The following is a 16,715-nucleotide window of genomic DNA, read 5'->3' on the forward strand; positions in this document are numbered from 1 at the left end:
TTTTAATTTCTCTTTCCATCATCAGACTTTCTACAACACATACTCCCATCTAACCCCCATTAAGCTCTCCCTTAAAGTCAGGAGAAATCAAATCCAGTTATCCTAGCAAGTAATGACAAGAGAAGTCATCTCTTGGAGACCACTTGAGTTGCTCTCACTGCTCTTGGGTGGCACCGATTCTCCATCAGGACAGCAAATCCTATTCCCAGCCATAAGAATCAGCTGTCTGGGCTAAAGCAATGCTGGAAGCAAAGAAAATGTATGGATAGTATTTCTGGATAGGTTGACTGGATATGGATTTTTCAGCTACTTTCTGGCATGCCTGGAGATAGCAAACAATTATGAGAGGATTATATAGGCTCATGCACAGCTAAAATCAGAGGACAGAGAATGACAAAGCTACAGAAGCCTGAAGAAAGTCTTAACAGGAAGGGTGAGGAGAAATGCTTATTTTTAACAGGGAAGGGAAAAATGCCTGTAAGGGAATTTTTCTGGGGACTTTTTCTGTCTTCAAAGTTCTCTCTCCATATCCTCATTCAGGAGAGGATGGAGTTACAGTGGAAAATGTTTTTGTTTGTTCTTGTTGCTGCAAATTATTTGTAATCAATCAAATATATTTGGCTGCTTCTCCTTTAAATAACATATCTTCAGTATTCTGGGGTTCAAATTACTCAGTAATACTCTAAAGCTTTAATTAAAACAAGAGATAGATTATGTATTTTAAAAAGCAAAAATCCATCCAATGTATTGTTGTGATCGGTACTGGAATGGTGAATGGTTTGAGTTTCCTAAATTACTGATATTACCTGCTGACATGAGGGCTGTTCAAAAGGGTACTTCACTTTTGGGTTTATTTATTAAAATCTTACACTTAACTCTAAGAAATTAGCCTCCTAGAGGTGAATCACTCTCTGCTCAGGGGATTTTGCAGCAAAGAAACCAATCATGCACACATTGCAGAACTGCACAGTAACACAAGATCCAGTGTTTTGCTACATCCCTTGTGCAAGGTGCTAAACAGAAATGTTAAGCATTCCAAAGACTCTTTTTTTTTTCTTAAAAGTGATGCTTAGACACTGTCCTCAAATAATGCCTATTTTACAGTGCTATAGAATTATTATTTTCATGCCCTTTTATTTTTTTAACTGGAAGTCCTCCCTAAGGTGTATTGTGTGGCAAAGGATATGTGGGGTGTTGAGGAGGGAGGGAGGGGGACAGCTGGAATGAGCTCTAGATCAGCTTCCAGGTGACCAAAAGTTAGAAGACATTGAGTTTTTCTGTAATGCAGCTGGGATGCAAGTCTTCCTTGACTTCTTCTAGTGGAAGCTAAGCTATCATTTCAAATCTTGTTTGACAGATTTATAAGCATTCCCTTCAAAGTATGCACCTTCAAAACATGATCAGCTTGGAAAGCAAATGGTATCTGGGCTCCATCAGAAGAGAGGTGCCAGCAGGGACAGGGAGGTGACTGCCCCCTCTACTCTGCTCTTGTGAGGCCCCATCTGGAGTGCTGTGTCCAGGTCTGGAGCCCCAGTACAAGAAAGACAGAGAGCTGTTGGAAAGGGTCCACAGGAGAGCTACAAAGATGATCAGGGGGCAGCAGCGTCTCCCCTACAAAGACAGGCTGAGGGAGCTGGGCTTGTTCAGCCTGGAGAAAAGATGGCTGCAGGGTGACCTCACTGCAGCCTTTCAGTACCTAAAGGGAGCCTACAAACAGGAGGGGAGTTAACTCTTTGAAAAGGTAGAAAACGGCAGGACAAGGGGAAATGGTTTTAAGTTGAGGGGGGGGGAAGATTTAGGTTGGATGTCAGGGGGAAGTTCTTTACAGAGAGTGGTGAGGTGCTGGAACAGCTGCCCAGAGGGGTTGTGGATGCCCCGTCCCTGGAGGTGTTCAAGGCCAGATTGGATGGGACCCAGGCAGCCTGGTCTAGTATTAAACGGGGAGGTTGGTGGCCCTGCCTGTGGCAGGGGGGTTGGAGATTCATGATCCTTGAGGTCCCTTCCAACCTGGGCCATTCTGTGATACACACAAAATTGATATATACATAGCAGAGAAAGGGAAACTTCCAACAGCTTGGAAGCCCTCCAAATTCAACTACTTCTAATATGCAACTGAGAATGGAGAACATCCTTCTAATGAATTTCTAAAGGACATGCACATTGGCATTAGCTGCACAAGAAGTTAAAAACGTAAAGCCAAAGGATGGGAAAAAATCTACTAACAAAGCAGATGAATACCTCAACAGTTTAAGTGTATCTGTACCATTTATTTGGCAAAGTATGTAGGGCTAATAAATTACCATCCAGAGTACTTCTGCTACTGCTTCTCTATATATTGTCTTGTTATAACGCATCTTCATTATGCTTTTAACTCTTAACTGCTATGTTGCTGCCATCCTGAGAAAGAGGAGGAGAATCCTATGGCAAGGGATCTTTTAAGTAGCATGGCAAATCACTATAAAAAAAGCCACTTCAAAATTGCTAATGCAGTCTTTTTGTAAGCAGAAAGAAGATTGAAGTTTCTCCCCATTATGTATGTATACATATAAAATACACATGTACTTACTTGCTTTAATGTAAATAAACAGCTAAAAATTTAACATAGATAAATCTTGCCCCAGGTTAGTTTCCTCTAGGGCCGCATTCTAATTTACCAGAGAAAACTGCATAGTGGAAATACAGTAGACATAAGCAATATGTGCCTGAAGTGGTTGAATTATGCTGCAGGTGAATAAAGACACTACTTAACTTTTTATAATCCTTGCAATTATGCTCCCTGTCACCCTTTATAACTACTACATCCCAGCAATATTTAAAGTATTACCATGAGAAGTACACTGTGTCAGGCCTAGTTATCTCTATTATACTCTTCCTGAAATTCTGCATCTTCAGATATAGTACATATGTACTGCAGGGAGCACATTAAACTTAACTACTTGTGGTAAAATTTGCTTTTTCATCACAATATCCCTCATGATGTGAGCTGCTAGGACTCAAAGCAGTGGCAATACTGTGTAACAAAAGTAACCTGTATCTTACGCTCTACTGCTATATAGCATACAATCTGAGCAATGGTCCTATGCACAGACAGGACTCTCTTCGTGAGTTGACATTAAGGATCTGAACAGGTAACTATCACTCTATGTGGGTTGCTCTGCAAGCAATGCCTCCTATTATTTCCTTGGAAACCACAACAGAGATGAAGGGTGCAATACCACACTTTGATAGAGTAAATTCTCAGCTACCATATGCTATTTTTCAACATAGTCACCACCAGTAGCCAATTTATACAGGTGAGCTAATAGAGATGCTCTTCATTTCATGGTGTGACAACCGTGCATGGCTCTCTGGACTGAGGCTTGTCTTTCACACTGCTGTCTCCACAGCTGCAACATACCACTCACCACATCATTGTGCTGATATCTACTGTTTGGTATTCGTAAGTGTTCAGCAAGTGCTGATGAACATCAACGGATGCAATTTTTTTAAACAAGGAGAAATTCAGTTCCACATCTTTGCTTGATCAGCACTTCCAAGTCAGACACCATTTTGTCAGATTGCCACTCTGCTGCCATCTGTCACATGGCAACAAAAAATAATGGAATATTGGTGGGAAGGTTCAACCTCTACTGCCATATCACCAAGATCTGACTTGGTTGTAGTAGGTCAGCGTAATAAAGCAGGAGGCATTACTTTCAGAGCAGTCTTTGTATCCTCTTGCCTAGAGCTAAGACCAAATCTGAAGCAAATCTTCATTTCCCACATCTGCTGGTTCTTTTACATAGAAGCATGATGTGTGCTTGCTATAACAGATGCTGCTACAGAAAAGGCTTCTGTTCTTCAAAGGACAAGAGTGTGTCTAGTCACTTATAACTCTTAACACCTCTCACAGCCACTGATCAAGGGACATCAGTAATAGAACCAGTGTAAGTTGAGCAGTTAACAGTATATTTCCCCTATGAAGATGCCATCTGTATCAGTCATTTCTCTTCTGAAGTAGAATAAAGACAGGAGAAAAAAAAAACTAAAAGAACTGACATAAGTAGAAAATAATATGCTTAAAAAACAAATGCCTACATGCTGAAATGTGATTATAAAGATCTGATTTTTTGCTTTTGCACTGATATAAGCATGCTTATGGAAGGAAGGGAAGCTGGTGCCTCCTCCCAACTCCCCTTGAATGGTTTTTTAGAACACTTCCCCATTTGTTATTAGGAAATGAAATTTGTATTCTTTTAGGACACAGGAAGTGAAGAATAGGTATTTGCCTCTATTTACAAACGTAGGATTTTTGTAACCACCCTTGTTTGAAATATAGCAAAAAAGTAATTTTCAGTGGCTATTAAAACAATGAGAACCAGAAAATATGTAGATAACTACGCATGCTGCAACTTTTGTAATATCCTTTTTATTTTCTACTATGACAGTTATGAGAACATATTTTATTTCACAAGTCTATGCAAACTACTTACTTACATGAAAAATATTAAAAGATAGCCCCTTCTGAATACTTGATTATCAAGAAGTACATATGAGATGTGGCTTTCGTATGACAGACAAGACCTTACTCGTAACAACAATACTGCGATCCTCCTTTATAACAGAAGGGAGTGAATTATTAGAATGCTATTTCTAAAACATTCTTCATTTTAAAGTAACTATTTCATTCATAAGATCCTTCTTAAATGAGTTCTTCGGAAAGCAAGCTTTCAAAAATATCCAAAAGGAGCTTATACACACATGCTTTATTTTCACTGCTGAAGTCATTTTTGATGAACGCCACTTGGTCTATGGCTTGGCTAAGTATGAAACACGATGAGATTCTGAAGACTTCTTAATTATCCAAGAAGTTGCTCAGCCTCCCTGGACTTGCTTTCCTTTGTTTTCCTCAGTAGTGCTTGTTTTATAGCATTGATCTTTTCATCAAGTTCCGCCAACGAATAGTTCTGCTAGAAGATCAAAATAAAAACCGTATTTACATCTTTTAATTGCTAAAAGACTGGCCTAGCACTAGATACTGGTGATCATTTCATATTGCACCTCATGACAAAAGAAGTTTTGCAGAATTGTCTGACTCATCTGTGACAATTTAAACTTGAAAGGGAAGAATGTAAAGTTAGAAAAAACTTAAAGTATTGATCATGTATCAATATATCCATGCTACTTTCATTAGTTGCTTGTTTACTCTGATGACAAAAGAAAGCAACACAAAAATCCTTTGATGGGAAAAATGGACAAGACTACCCTGAGGCTCACAGAGCTCGGCTTTACAACTCAAGGGTTTTTATCTTATTGTCCAGCATCAACCTCCTCTGTACTGATATAATCTGACAGGTTTTTTTTCTCCTCTTTTTAAATAAAAACAACTAGTCATTTCTCATTTTATAAAGGTTTTTCACACTGTTTTGCTCACAAAGAAGCAAAATTGCTTCTGACAGATTCTTGGCAATACTAGGCAGAGTCTATGCAAGTACTCCAATAAACATGCACAGAAAGAAGAGTTAACTCATCCAAACTGGTGAAGAGGCTCTCTGACTACTCCGTACTCCTTGGGAAGCAGCCCTAGGTCCAAGAGAAGCTCTCCCTTTGGGGCTGGCCCTTGTAGGAGCCCAGGGTGGCTCCATCCTGGGCCCACCCCTTCTGGTCACATAGGAAGCAAAAGTGCAAATAATTTGCCTGTGATTCCTAGGCTAGCCATGCTCTTTCACCAGTTTAAACCATTATCTAGCAGTTCCACTACACACGCTAAAGCGTGTGTGTGTGTGAGAGAGAATAAGCTTAGTTCCTCAAGGCTTACATGGCCCACCTCCCTTTCTAAGTGCTCTCTCAGTCACCTGTCTTCGAGTCTGATGATGAATGGCAGGCTGTGTGCCAGCTCTGGTCTCCCTTAAATTAAGGGGAAATTTGATCATGTATTAATCTAATATCTGATGTGACAGTGTTGCAAGAACAGCAATTCTCAGTGACTTAAGCTTATATCCTCTATAATGTCAGGTTTTTCTACAGAACTCTTGCTCAGTCAACCATTTCCACTTTTATCATCTCTTCATAAACTAATAAAGTAATTTAAAAAAAACAAATCAGAAGATGTTACAAAGAAGCTGAAGCTGAACAGAATTTGCAAACTGCTTGTTATTTCCAGCCTAGTTCGTATCTATCACAGAGTTAATTTATCATAGTTTTTAAGCAGTGAAAACACTAATACACCCAACCTGGTACAAACTTACAGAAGACTCATTTCATTGTGACATACTATTAAACTTTCTCTTTTCTTTCTTCCCTTTCTTTGGCAGCAAACTACCCGATACTGATACAACTATTTTTGAGAAGTCAGATATTTACTTAGAGAAGCAAGCAGAAGTTCTACCTTCTCAAAACATTCTAAACTGAAAGTAAGTAAAAATTCATAACACTTACATGAGGAGGTTGAACCTTTCTCCTCTTGCCAGAACAGCTCTAAAGAAAAGACATAACCAAAACAGACTTAATGTTACACTGACGGAGGCTGTTACTGCAGGTAATTCTGAAATCTACAGAGTTTATAACAATGTTGACAAGTGTCTTAAAAGTACAGAAAGAACACTAGCTGCCATTCCAAGGATTAAAGAAATCTTTTTATATTAAGTGTACTTTAGATCATGAAAAATATTACTGGAGAGCAGTCAGAAGCTGTCAAAGCTTCTCTGTGCTTGGCAGCCAACATGTTCACCAGCAATTTAACTGGAGCTTCCTTCAGTAAAAACAAAGATCAATATCCAGCTCTTGAGACTCCCAATATTTTTAAGATTTTCCTGTATCCATGCAAGTATTTATGCAAACCTCTGGGAGAAAAAAAAAAGGCAATTAGTCCACAATACTAATCTTGCCACACCATCGCCTTCTTTCCTCCCAGATGCACTCTAACTTATTTCATTTTTGTACATCAAACAACAATTACTTAAGTATCCATAAGTTGAGAAAAAATTCTTACTACAGATTGAAAGTATTCAGGAGACAGTCCTTCCAGCTCAAGAATTTTATCTTCAAGCTTTTTAATTCTCTGATAAATGTCTCTTGGTACAGGACCACCTAAGTACACCAGTACAAACAGAGAAACACCAAAAATAGCACTTAAATGACATTTTAAATTAAAAGTGGCAAGTTTTTCATTCTTTGAGTCCAGCTAGCAACCAGCACCTGAAAGTTAACAAGCTGGTGGGAAAATGAAAGGGAAGGGCAATTAATATAAATCACAAAAATACGGTTGATAAGCCACTACAATCTGTGAAGGCAATAAACAACTTCATACGAAGTTGAGTATATGTCTGAAAAAGTCCCTGGAACAAAACATAATCACTCTTAAAATACAGTCAAACACCAAATGTTACCACTTAAAAATTGACAGCAAGAGGGATGGCAAACAATACACAAATTCAGCACTGCTATGCAAGACTGTCTTTAAGGGAGCCTACCTACAAAGTATCAAGACTGGAGGACAGGCATAAGTTGTGCTTGACGAAGAACAGCATTTACCTGGTCACGAATGGGAGAAACGGGTGGGAAATGTGTGTGGTGAATGGAATAACAGACCATTAAAAGCAAACAAACAAACCCCATCAACCCGCCACTTGTTGTTGGCAGCTGTACTACAGCAGCTTGGGCTTGCTTCCCCACATAAGACTGGAAGTGAGCAAAAAAATCACCCTTACAATGCACATAATGTATGCTACATAGTATTCTATAAAATCACAGTTTATCACGACTACTTGGTATTCCAATTAGAATGACAACCTAGACCTGACCAGGACATGTGTATTTATCAACTCAGCATCCTAATTTGGGTACAAATCTAGATTTCATTTTGGGCATATAGTTCAAAATATTAGGACTACAGTATTTGGGTGACAGAACTCTTTAATATATGTAGCCTACTGTTTTTACTATCACAGAACTTACTGACTTACCCAATTTTACTACAGGAATGATAACTGTAGCAAAAACTGACACATCTACTTCAAAACTTCAGCATGGTACAAACCTGTTTGTAACCGTAAGTGCGCCTCAATGTTCTGCAATCTCTCCTCAACAGCTTGGTTTCCACAATCATGAACAGGTACACCAGCTTTATGGTTGGACCCATGTGTTCCTTCAGATCTAGTCTGAGGCCCGTATGTATTTACTACCCTAGAAACTAAGGAAAGAGACAGAAATTTAATACACATGCACATTAAACATATCAATAAGTGTAATTAAAACAAAAAAATCATTACATAATTAACGTTACTAAAACCTGAAAAGCTGTGTGCTGAATCTATTTCACTAATCTTGTATTTGAAGGGTTTCACAAACACCAAGATCAAAAATTCAGTGCAAGTCCTTATTTTTGAATATATCAGTAACCAAAGTAAATAAAAACCTAGGACTCTACATTTGCAAAGGAAGAAAAAATAATCACATTCACATCATCAGCTGCAGATAAAGAAAAATAGATATCTGTCAGGAGCTGCATGTGTGAACTGTTGTGAATGCAAAGAAGAGGGAGACCTAATATTACAGGAAGAACCATAAATACATACAGTTGAGGAAAGACACAATTACAAGAACGACTATAAATCTCAGGAAGTTCTCCCCAATTTTTGTTATTCAGGTAGCAGCCTTGTTTCACCTGGTTCATCTTTTGCCCTCATTGAACAGCATCTTCATCGAAAGACTTTGGTCACTTCTCTTTAATTGGGGTAATTTCTCAAGTCCTTTCAAATAGGATTACTGCAGGGTACTGCAGAGTTAAAGACTACACTGGAGACTACAAACACTGCAGCACACTGACACCTCATACTGTAAGTTGGAATGGCCAAGTTACATTCTTGCTTCCCAGTTCCTTTCTCTGTGTCATTAAACTTTCAGATACTGTTCAGGTTTCAGTTACTTGAAGTGTAACCTTTTCTTCCCCACACAAAGCTACAATTAAAGTTAAAAATTTGTGCTGGCATATTAAAAAGTGACTGCTGAAGAAGGTTTGTAGTCAAATATTATTCTTGACTCAAATTTACTTCTCCCTCTATCTCAACTCACAAGACCTCTTAATGCTTATAACCAGCATTGTGCTTCAGAGCAGTTTCTTAAGAAATGGAACAAAAGGTTATTTCCATTCTTGGATTTTGACCGTTTTAATCACAGAGTAACCTGTGTACAAGCAACCTTTCATACATGATATCTGCTGTACAATAACCCTACACCATTCAGTCCTTTGCAAAAAATAGTGCAGTGGTAACTTTGTTCCTCAAATTCCTATGTCTGTCTTAGACATAGAACTTAGAACTTCCACTGTGCCTCTGGATTATTTTCTAATTTGATGTAACTATACTGAGATTAAATAAAATTATCTTCTATTTTAAATTAATCAATTCCTTAACCTGGACTGATGGCCTTACCTTAGCAGAAAAGCTAAGAATTGCTCAGCTTCTCTGTCCTGCTTTACGTTTTTCATGTTTGCTTTCAGGCATTAACAACAGGCTACTCACCGAAGGATTTGGTATTCAGGGCATAACCAATAGCCTACTGACGAAGTTATGGGATTAAAAAAAAACTTGAAGAGGTAAGGGAAGATTTAAAGTATTTTTTAGAGTCATAAATCAATTTGTTAAGTTTCCACTTATAAGAACTCTGTAATAAGAGTCAAAGCCACAATTTATGAGTACTCCTTTATCTTAACTTTCTTAATAAATGGATATTAAAAGAGTTGCTTACCCTTTATATGGCTTTTAAATCCAGGATAGGGTGTGAAAATAGCATCTGTTCTGGCACAGCTATTTTCTAAATAAATCGTAATAATAACAAGAAAAAAAAAACAATAAAAAAAAAGAAGAGTGAGGCCCTAATTATGTATTTACAATTTAAAATATTCTAACCATCATCCGTTTTTAAGCCAATCTAATCTAATTAAAATTTTTCAAACAACAAAAGCATCAGAAATCATTCATCCTATGAAAACATGCTCATACCTAATTTCACACACTTGCATGGACCTATCAGTTTTACCTGGTTAAGTCACCTCCATAAATACAGGCACACACATACACAGGGTTATTGGATCAGGATCAAAATTTCTTCTAATCTATTTCTTTTTTTAATTTTTATTTTTCATTGTGTTGTTCTGTCATTTATTTCTTCCTGTACAGAAGTTTCTTCCTTGCACACCAGTGCTGTTTTACTTCTATTTCCTTTCTTAAAACTGTTTTCTTCCTATTTTTAACCTGGGCTGGTTTATTGATCAGCATTCTTTTCTCACCTTCCTGCATTTACTCTGATGCCTGTGGCTGCTTTAATTTGCTTAGACGTAAAACCTGTCGGTACAAGCCATCTGAGTTTACTCTAATATTTCTATTTAAATATAAATACACCAAAGCTCCACAAGTATTTTATTATGGCTGAGCATATAAAAGAAAGACTTTAAGTTACTGAAGAAATGACAGTAACTTAATTAAGTTTTATGAAGCAGTATTTTACCAGCTAGTGTATTCTACAGAGATTCTCTGTGAAACTTACAGAAAAATAAGCTTTGATCTCTAACAGTATGAAGTACTTCACAGAGACAATGCACGTGGGGGTTCATAGTTACATAGAAGAATCTATGTCTCTTTCTTACTTATGTATATAAAAGTGTCTTTGCTGGTTACACAGGCACTAATCGTGCAAAGTCTACCAGATGGATTTAAGACTGGTTACAGAAAGTCAGTTGTGCCAGGTGGTATATTAAAAATAGCAATAGTGTCAGTTATGTTGAAATAAAATAGCTATTCTAAGTAGTTCATAATTACAATTGATTACAGATATATTTCTTTGTAATTCAGCTAGAATTAACTTCAATTCGAAATACGCAATTCTCAAGATATATGATTTGCAATTCTGTTAGCTTTGGAAGGAATATCTAGCTAAAACACTAGGAACAGCTACAGAAGTAAGCTGGTCACAGTAAGAGCTGTAAGCTTTCCTACAGAACCCATTAAGCATTTCCTTTTTTTTTTTTCCCCCCGCCTTAATCTGTCTGGCAACATCTGCAGAGCATGTGCATATTCTTAACTTTTTTTTTTTTCAAAGTTACTCCTAAAATAAAGCTGCATTTTACATATAAAATAGTGCCTTTGAAAATTACTTTTTTTTTTTAATTAAAAAGAAAAAAAAACAACCAACTTAAATTGCTATGAAGATTAAAGTCTGGCTAGCCAGTTACCTTGATTACAATCAATAACATTGCAAAATTCCCTGACATTATTTTCATTGATCTCAGCTTGTTTCCTCTTGATGAAGGCTGATATCCGCCTGTCAATCTGTAGGTAACAAACATGATGGGATATGTCTATTTCATTCTTTAAATTTAAAATTTAGAAAAAGACCTTTCTTTTTTCCAATTTAGGGAAATCACTTACTTCTGCTTTTCCAGCTTTTATTTGGACCACCTCTGGATCAAAATTAGAATGCGCATCCTTCAGATCTCCCAAGTCATAACTTGCATACTTCTCTTCAGTCTGAGAGTTATTATCATAAACATTTAAACTTGTTTCACAACTTTGGTCTTCTGTTTTACCTGCAGGTTCAGCATGACCTACACTCTCCTCTTTAATCAATGGCTGGAGTTTTTCTAAAAGAGGCTGAACAAAGAAAACAGTACATTAGGGTTAAAAGGGGGGGGTGGGGAAAAACGAACAAAAAAGGCCAAGTTTTTTAGAACTTTTAGTAAAGACTGACTGAAATAATTTTAGGAAATGCAATATTTGCTTCTGACAGAGGATGGTGATTTAAAAGAAAATAAAAATCTGTCATTCCAAACACTGCGCATACTATGACTTTGGTCTTTTTGACCTGTGTCTTTCAGATATTTGTACAGGAAAACTCCCAAATTTCTGAGAAAAATCTACCTGCTACTCATGTGTTAGTAGCTAAATAAAAAGCTTCGATCATTGGCATCAGTGCCACTTAACTACCATGTCATTCAAATGCCTACTCAGAACTGTAAGGCTCAGTACCCTTCCTTCGTAACACGAAAGCCAGTGCTTTTACACCGTAAAGCCTTCACTTTATCACCAGAGCACTACATTCTCCACTTGATACTGCAGTTGCCCAAGTGAATGAGAGAACACAGATATGGAATATATAGGTATTATCCAGAACACATGCTTTTCTTGACATGGCTGATTATCTACTTAGGTCATGAAATTAAATGACAGAATGTGCACTAACATTTGTAGCAGCAAAATAAAAGCTTATTATTCTACTGCAGTAACTCTTCCACAAGCTGTAAAAACAAAACCTTGGTGTACATACATCTATATATATAAGTCACACATCCTCATTTTTGTTTTTACCAGTTTCATCTGGTAAATTTCCTTCTCTGTTTTCCCTCCAGAAATTCAGATTTATTTCTTTTAAATACCACCTGATTTTTGCAAGCCTTTTCGTGAAATTCCTCCATTGAACTGAAGGAACACCACAAGTCATTTTTACTTGCTTGTATCTGGCTTGTTTTCTCTTTGTGTTTATTCCGAAAAAGATTTTGCTTATCTGAGAAACACAAAGGGATTTTCCTATACCTGCAGACAAGCAAATACAGAAATTTTATTTATTTTTCAGTGTCTCAGAACTGCACTCTTGAAATAATTTGTTGACTAGCTGAAGGGAAAATGGATATTCAAATTCCCATCTTCTACATATCAGTTATCAATGTCAAAACTCTATTCAGATACCAGCTGATACCACCATGGCACTAAATTATAGCTACTTTTGACAGGGTTGGAAAGTTTCACATAGCTAGAAGAAATGACAGTAATAGTGACTGGCTACTTGGCAGGATGAGACGTTAATGTCAAAGAAATTACTCTTTAAAAAAAAACAAAAAAAAACCTACACTGAAAATATATTTAATTGCAGTAAGACACTCCAGGATGTGTCATGCTGGGATAATGCCACTTCTTGAACCACTGAAAGCACTCCATGAGCCTCAAAACTCACCCAACGCATGGAATCATTATCATAGCATGACACACACCTGCCGTGTCTTATTGCTTAATTATAACCCACCATAGATGGAAATGTACCACATTTACAATGCAGGTCTAGAAATCAATGAGGCTGCATTTATGCAGCCTGCTCACCTACAGTGGCTATTCCCACCATTAAAACGAAAAATCTGTAAGTGCAGGTACCTATGAAGCATACCAGGATTTCAACTGTATAATACTCATGAACCCATTTTAGTTGAGCATAGGAGTAAGATCAAACAACTACAATTTTTCAGTTTCGGTAGTGTGGCTACATTCAGTTGTTGAGCACTTTAGTCAAGTTGAAGGTGTCCAATGAAACATTTACCTGCAAACATAAAACATGCTGCTGAAGTGCACTAAAGAGCAATGTTGGCTGAAGTGTTGATGTGCTCTGAAGCTTGCTCCAGTCGATTACAACTTTCACAACATCATCTCCAAGGTTAAGCTTCCACAGGGAAAAACAAACACCGCAAAAAAACAGTACATTACGCTGTATTAATGTCAGAAAAGCATACAGGAAACCTACAGGACAATTATACTCAATCTCATGCAGACCCTACCTTTATGGGGGGATATAATTAATGTCAAACCTACTCTATAATTCAAATAGCTATTACTTTCAAAGTAAGATAGCAGAATAGTTAGAATTTTCTAAATTTTGAACATATCTAAACACACTTTTACTGTATTAATTTGAACTTTAACTTTGGTAAATTCTCTATTCAATTAACCACTGTACTTGAGCATATTGCTCATGCTAATCACACAAATATTTTTTTTTAATAGATAATAGAACTAGTAGCAGGAAGAAGCACCCACCCAGAATGGCATTCTCCTGTACATACATGTGTGTGAATTAAATGTGCAAGGCTGTATGACCAGAGTCTTGATACTATGCCATCTGTACTTGTTAATTCAAAGCAGACTTAATATCAAAAACAATGCTGTTAAGTCTTTACAAAATCTTCCAGTTAAACAAACTCTGAACCATACAGCATCACTGTCAAACCCACTTCGAAATCCCTATTTCCCTTCATGAGCATTCAAAACAAATAGCAATTGCCATATCCTATTGTCTTTGCTGAGAAATGGCAGCACTTAACTCCCAAAACAATGAAGAGAAACAGACACAGGGAACCTGAAGTTACATTTATAGGAATGATGTAGCTTCTGTGAAATAAAAATTCATTTTAACATTTTAATACAAAACTGACTGTTAATAATCAGTAATTAATTATGTACTTCCACATAGCTCTTTGTGATATTTGTTATACTAAAGCTTTTCTGAGAAGATCTTGAAGGGACAAAAACTTTCATTTTCACAAGCCAACTAGGTTGTTTTCCAACCAAACATCCCCAAGCAATCTCCCAAATTATAAATACAAATAAAATAAAGGTTTAAAATGAACAGGACCCACAGGTGCTCTGTTTTGGATGCAGAATCCTAAGTCATGAGCAAATTTGTACACCTACATCTCATTCCTATCATATAAAAAAAAAAACTAAAAAAAAAGTACCACATCAATGTTAAGATTGACCTTGAACACATAGTCTAAAAAGTCATTGTCTTCCAGTAGCATCAAATATTATGAAAACAAAATACATATGTACTTGTTCCATAGCACTGCATATTATGAAACAGAAGTAAAAATCAAGAAATAAAATCAAGCTTTCATTATACTGAAGGCAAAGCAATGGAACGCGAGGTTGCTCTCCATCAGTTTTGGAACCAAGCGATACTATAACATCACACGTAAAGAAGGACAAGCCTGAACCCTCATTCTTTAGTCAAAGAGCAGCCTTGTGAAATCCAGTGTTAGATTACAGATCAGTTACATAGTAAAAGAGATGGAAGATTACTGATCCTTAGAGACAAAAAAAATAAACACCTAGGGGAACAGCAAATAGATTTGCAGGGTTTTCCAATGCACTACAAAATAGTAACTGAATCATGGTTTTTATCTAGTTAGATATGTAATGTATTTTAGGTAAATTTTCACAAATATTATTATTCTTAGTTAGCACTTAATCTACATAAGAGGCAAGGAAAATAATGTTTTAGTAAATAGTTGTTATAAAACCTCAGAAACATGAGAACATATTAAGAATTTAGTAGAATAAAACTTCACCTTACAAGTAAAATGTCTGTGCCAGTGTAATCATTTAAAGGGCACTACATGAAGCAAGTATTTCTTCCCAAAGTTCTGAGAGTAATATATGCTACACTACAGAGCACTGACAGGATAAACAGGTACAGAGGTACACTACCATAGGAGATAAAATACATGTCCTACTGTAATGGCCTACTAACCCACCTTTTCTAAAATGAATCAGTTGACGTGCACATTTGTATCATACGGTGGTATGGTGCAATGTGCAAAAGCAATACCTTGTGACTTAGAATCTAGAGGCAAGGGATAAACTCATGCACACTGTTATGTAAAGGACAAACTCCTTCTGCAACCAAACGTGTTTCAAACACTGCACACTTATTTTTCTATTTTACATCCTGTAAGAATTGTAAAAAGAAGGGTTATAAATTCTGTAATTCGATAACTTCAAAACCTTCATGGATTTAGAGGTCTTGAGTCTATTCAACAGCAACTTGCAGAAACAAAAGTTATTCCAGCTCTTTGAAATTATTTTTATGAACTATGCAAATTATCCCTTGAGACTTAAAGAACGTTCCAAGATATGCCATATTGGTTTCACGAGTTGTTATCTCCAGATGTTCTCCTAATCACTGTGCTGCAAGTCATTGTTCCAGTAAATATATATAATTTTTTTTTTCCTGTTTCCAGTGCAACTTGGTAGCATAAATGTAGCTTAAGTTGCTATGACAGATCACAAATTGTGATAGATGAAGACCTGGCAAATATTAAACCATCTCAGTACAAGGGAGAAGGGGACCAGAATCATCAGTCTAAAGTGCAAGACAGATATCTGAAGTGGATAAGCTGCTAAAACACCACCAGTCTTCCAGAAGTGCTGGCAGGTAAGAATGTAACTTGACAGCTGGAAATGACCTTGGCTGAGCAATTAGAAGAGTCTCATCAGCTAAGATGGGGCAACCAAACCCCAACCCACCCATGGTTCAGCACACAGTGGAACAGCTTTGAGTTGTCACAGAAAGAACACACTCCAAACACCAATGCTTCCAAAGACCTTTATTCTGCTCCATAACTACTGCAACCCACCTGAGGGCATGCAGCAACTCTAAGATCAACTGTATTACCTCCCCAGGACATCAGTTCACCATCTGACCCCAGACCATAAACTGCTGCCTAACTGCAGAAGCACAACTGCACTTCTATTGCCTCCACAGAACAACATCTATGCTTCCACAAAGGAAGACGAGGTAACTTGTAAATTATTTATGGCAATGATTAAGTTGTTACTGAAAGCTCCTCTTGATAAGGGCCTCCCACCACAGCCTCGCTATCTGCCACATTATTCTTCGCTGCTAAATTCCCAAACAGGTGTTTCAGCCTAAAGTACCACAGAGCAACGCCACTTCTAAGCGCCGCGCACATAACCCCACCGTTCCCGTTATCACCTGCAGGCGTGACGGCCTCCCGTACTTACTGGGGGCTCCTTTCCTCCCCATACTTTAAGCCCATCCCCGAAGAGTACCGCCGACAGGGAGAAGCAGAGATGCCCGCCCAAAGGGGCGAGCACGGCGGGAGCGGGCCCACAGCC

General features: G+C 37.4%; 1 protein-coding gene across 1 annotated transcript in view; it reads right to left on the bottom strand.

Annotated features, from left to right (window-relative positions):
• Positions 1-4,383: 4,383 nt before the first annotated feature.
• MBIP (MAP3K12 binding inhibitory protein 1) overlaps positions 4,384-16,715 on the bottom strand; it is an 80,240-nt gene continuing 67,908 nt past the window's right edge. The window contains exons 3-10 of the mRNA XM_010711698.3: positions 13,342-13,461; positions 11,406-11,627; positions 11,210-11,306; positions 9,727-9,792; positions 8,018-8,170; positions 6,971-7,068; positions 6,418-6,456; positions 4,384-4,949 (exon numbers count right to left, since the gene is read on the bottom strand). Of these exons, the coding sequence (XP_010710000.2) occupies positions 4,839-4,949; positions 6,418-6,456; positions 6,971-7,068; positions 8,018-8,170; positions 9,727-9,792; positions 11,210-11,306; positions 11,406-11,627; positions 13,342-13,461 (906 nt within the window). The 3' untranslated portion in view covers positions 4,384-4,838. The remainder of the gene's footprint in view (positions 4,950-6,417; positions 6,457-6,970; positions 7,069-8,017; positions 8,171-9,726; positions 9,793-11,209; positions 11,307-11,405; positions 11,628-13,341; positions 13,462-16,715) is intronic.

This window comes from Meleagris gallopavo, chromosome 5, assembly GCF_000146605.3.
Source record: "Meleagris gallopavo isolate NT-WF06-2002-E0010 breed Aviagen turkey brand Nicholas breeding stock chromosome 5, Turkey_5.1, whole genome shotgun sequence".
Lineage (NCBI taxonomy): Eukaryota > Metazoa > Chordata > Aves > Galliformes > Phasianidae > Meleagris > Meleagris gallopavo.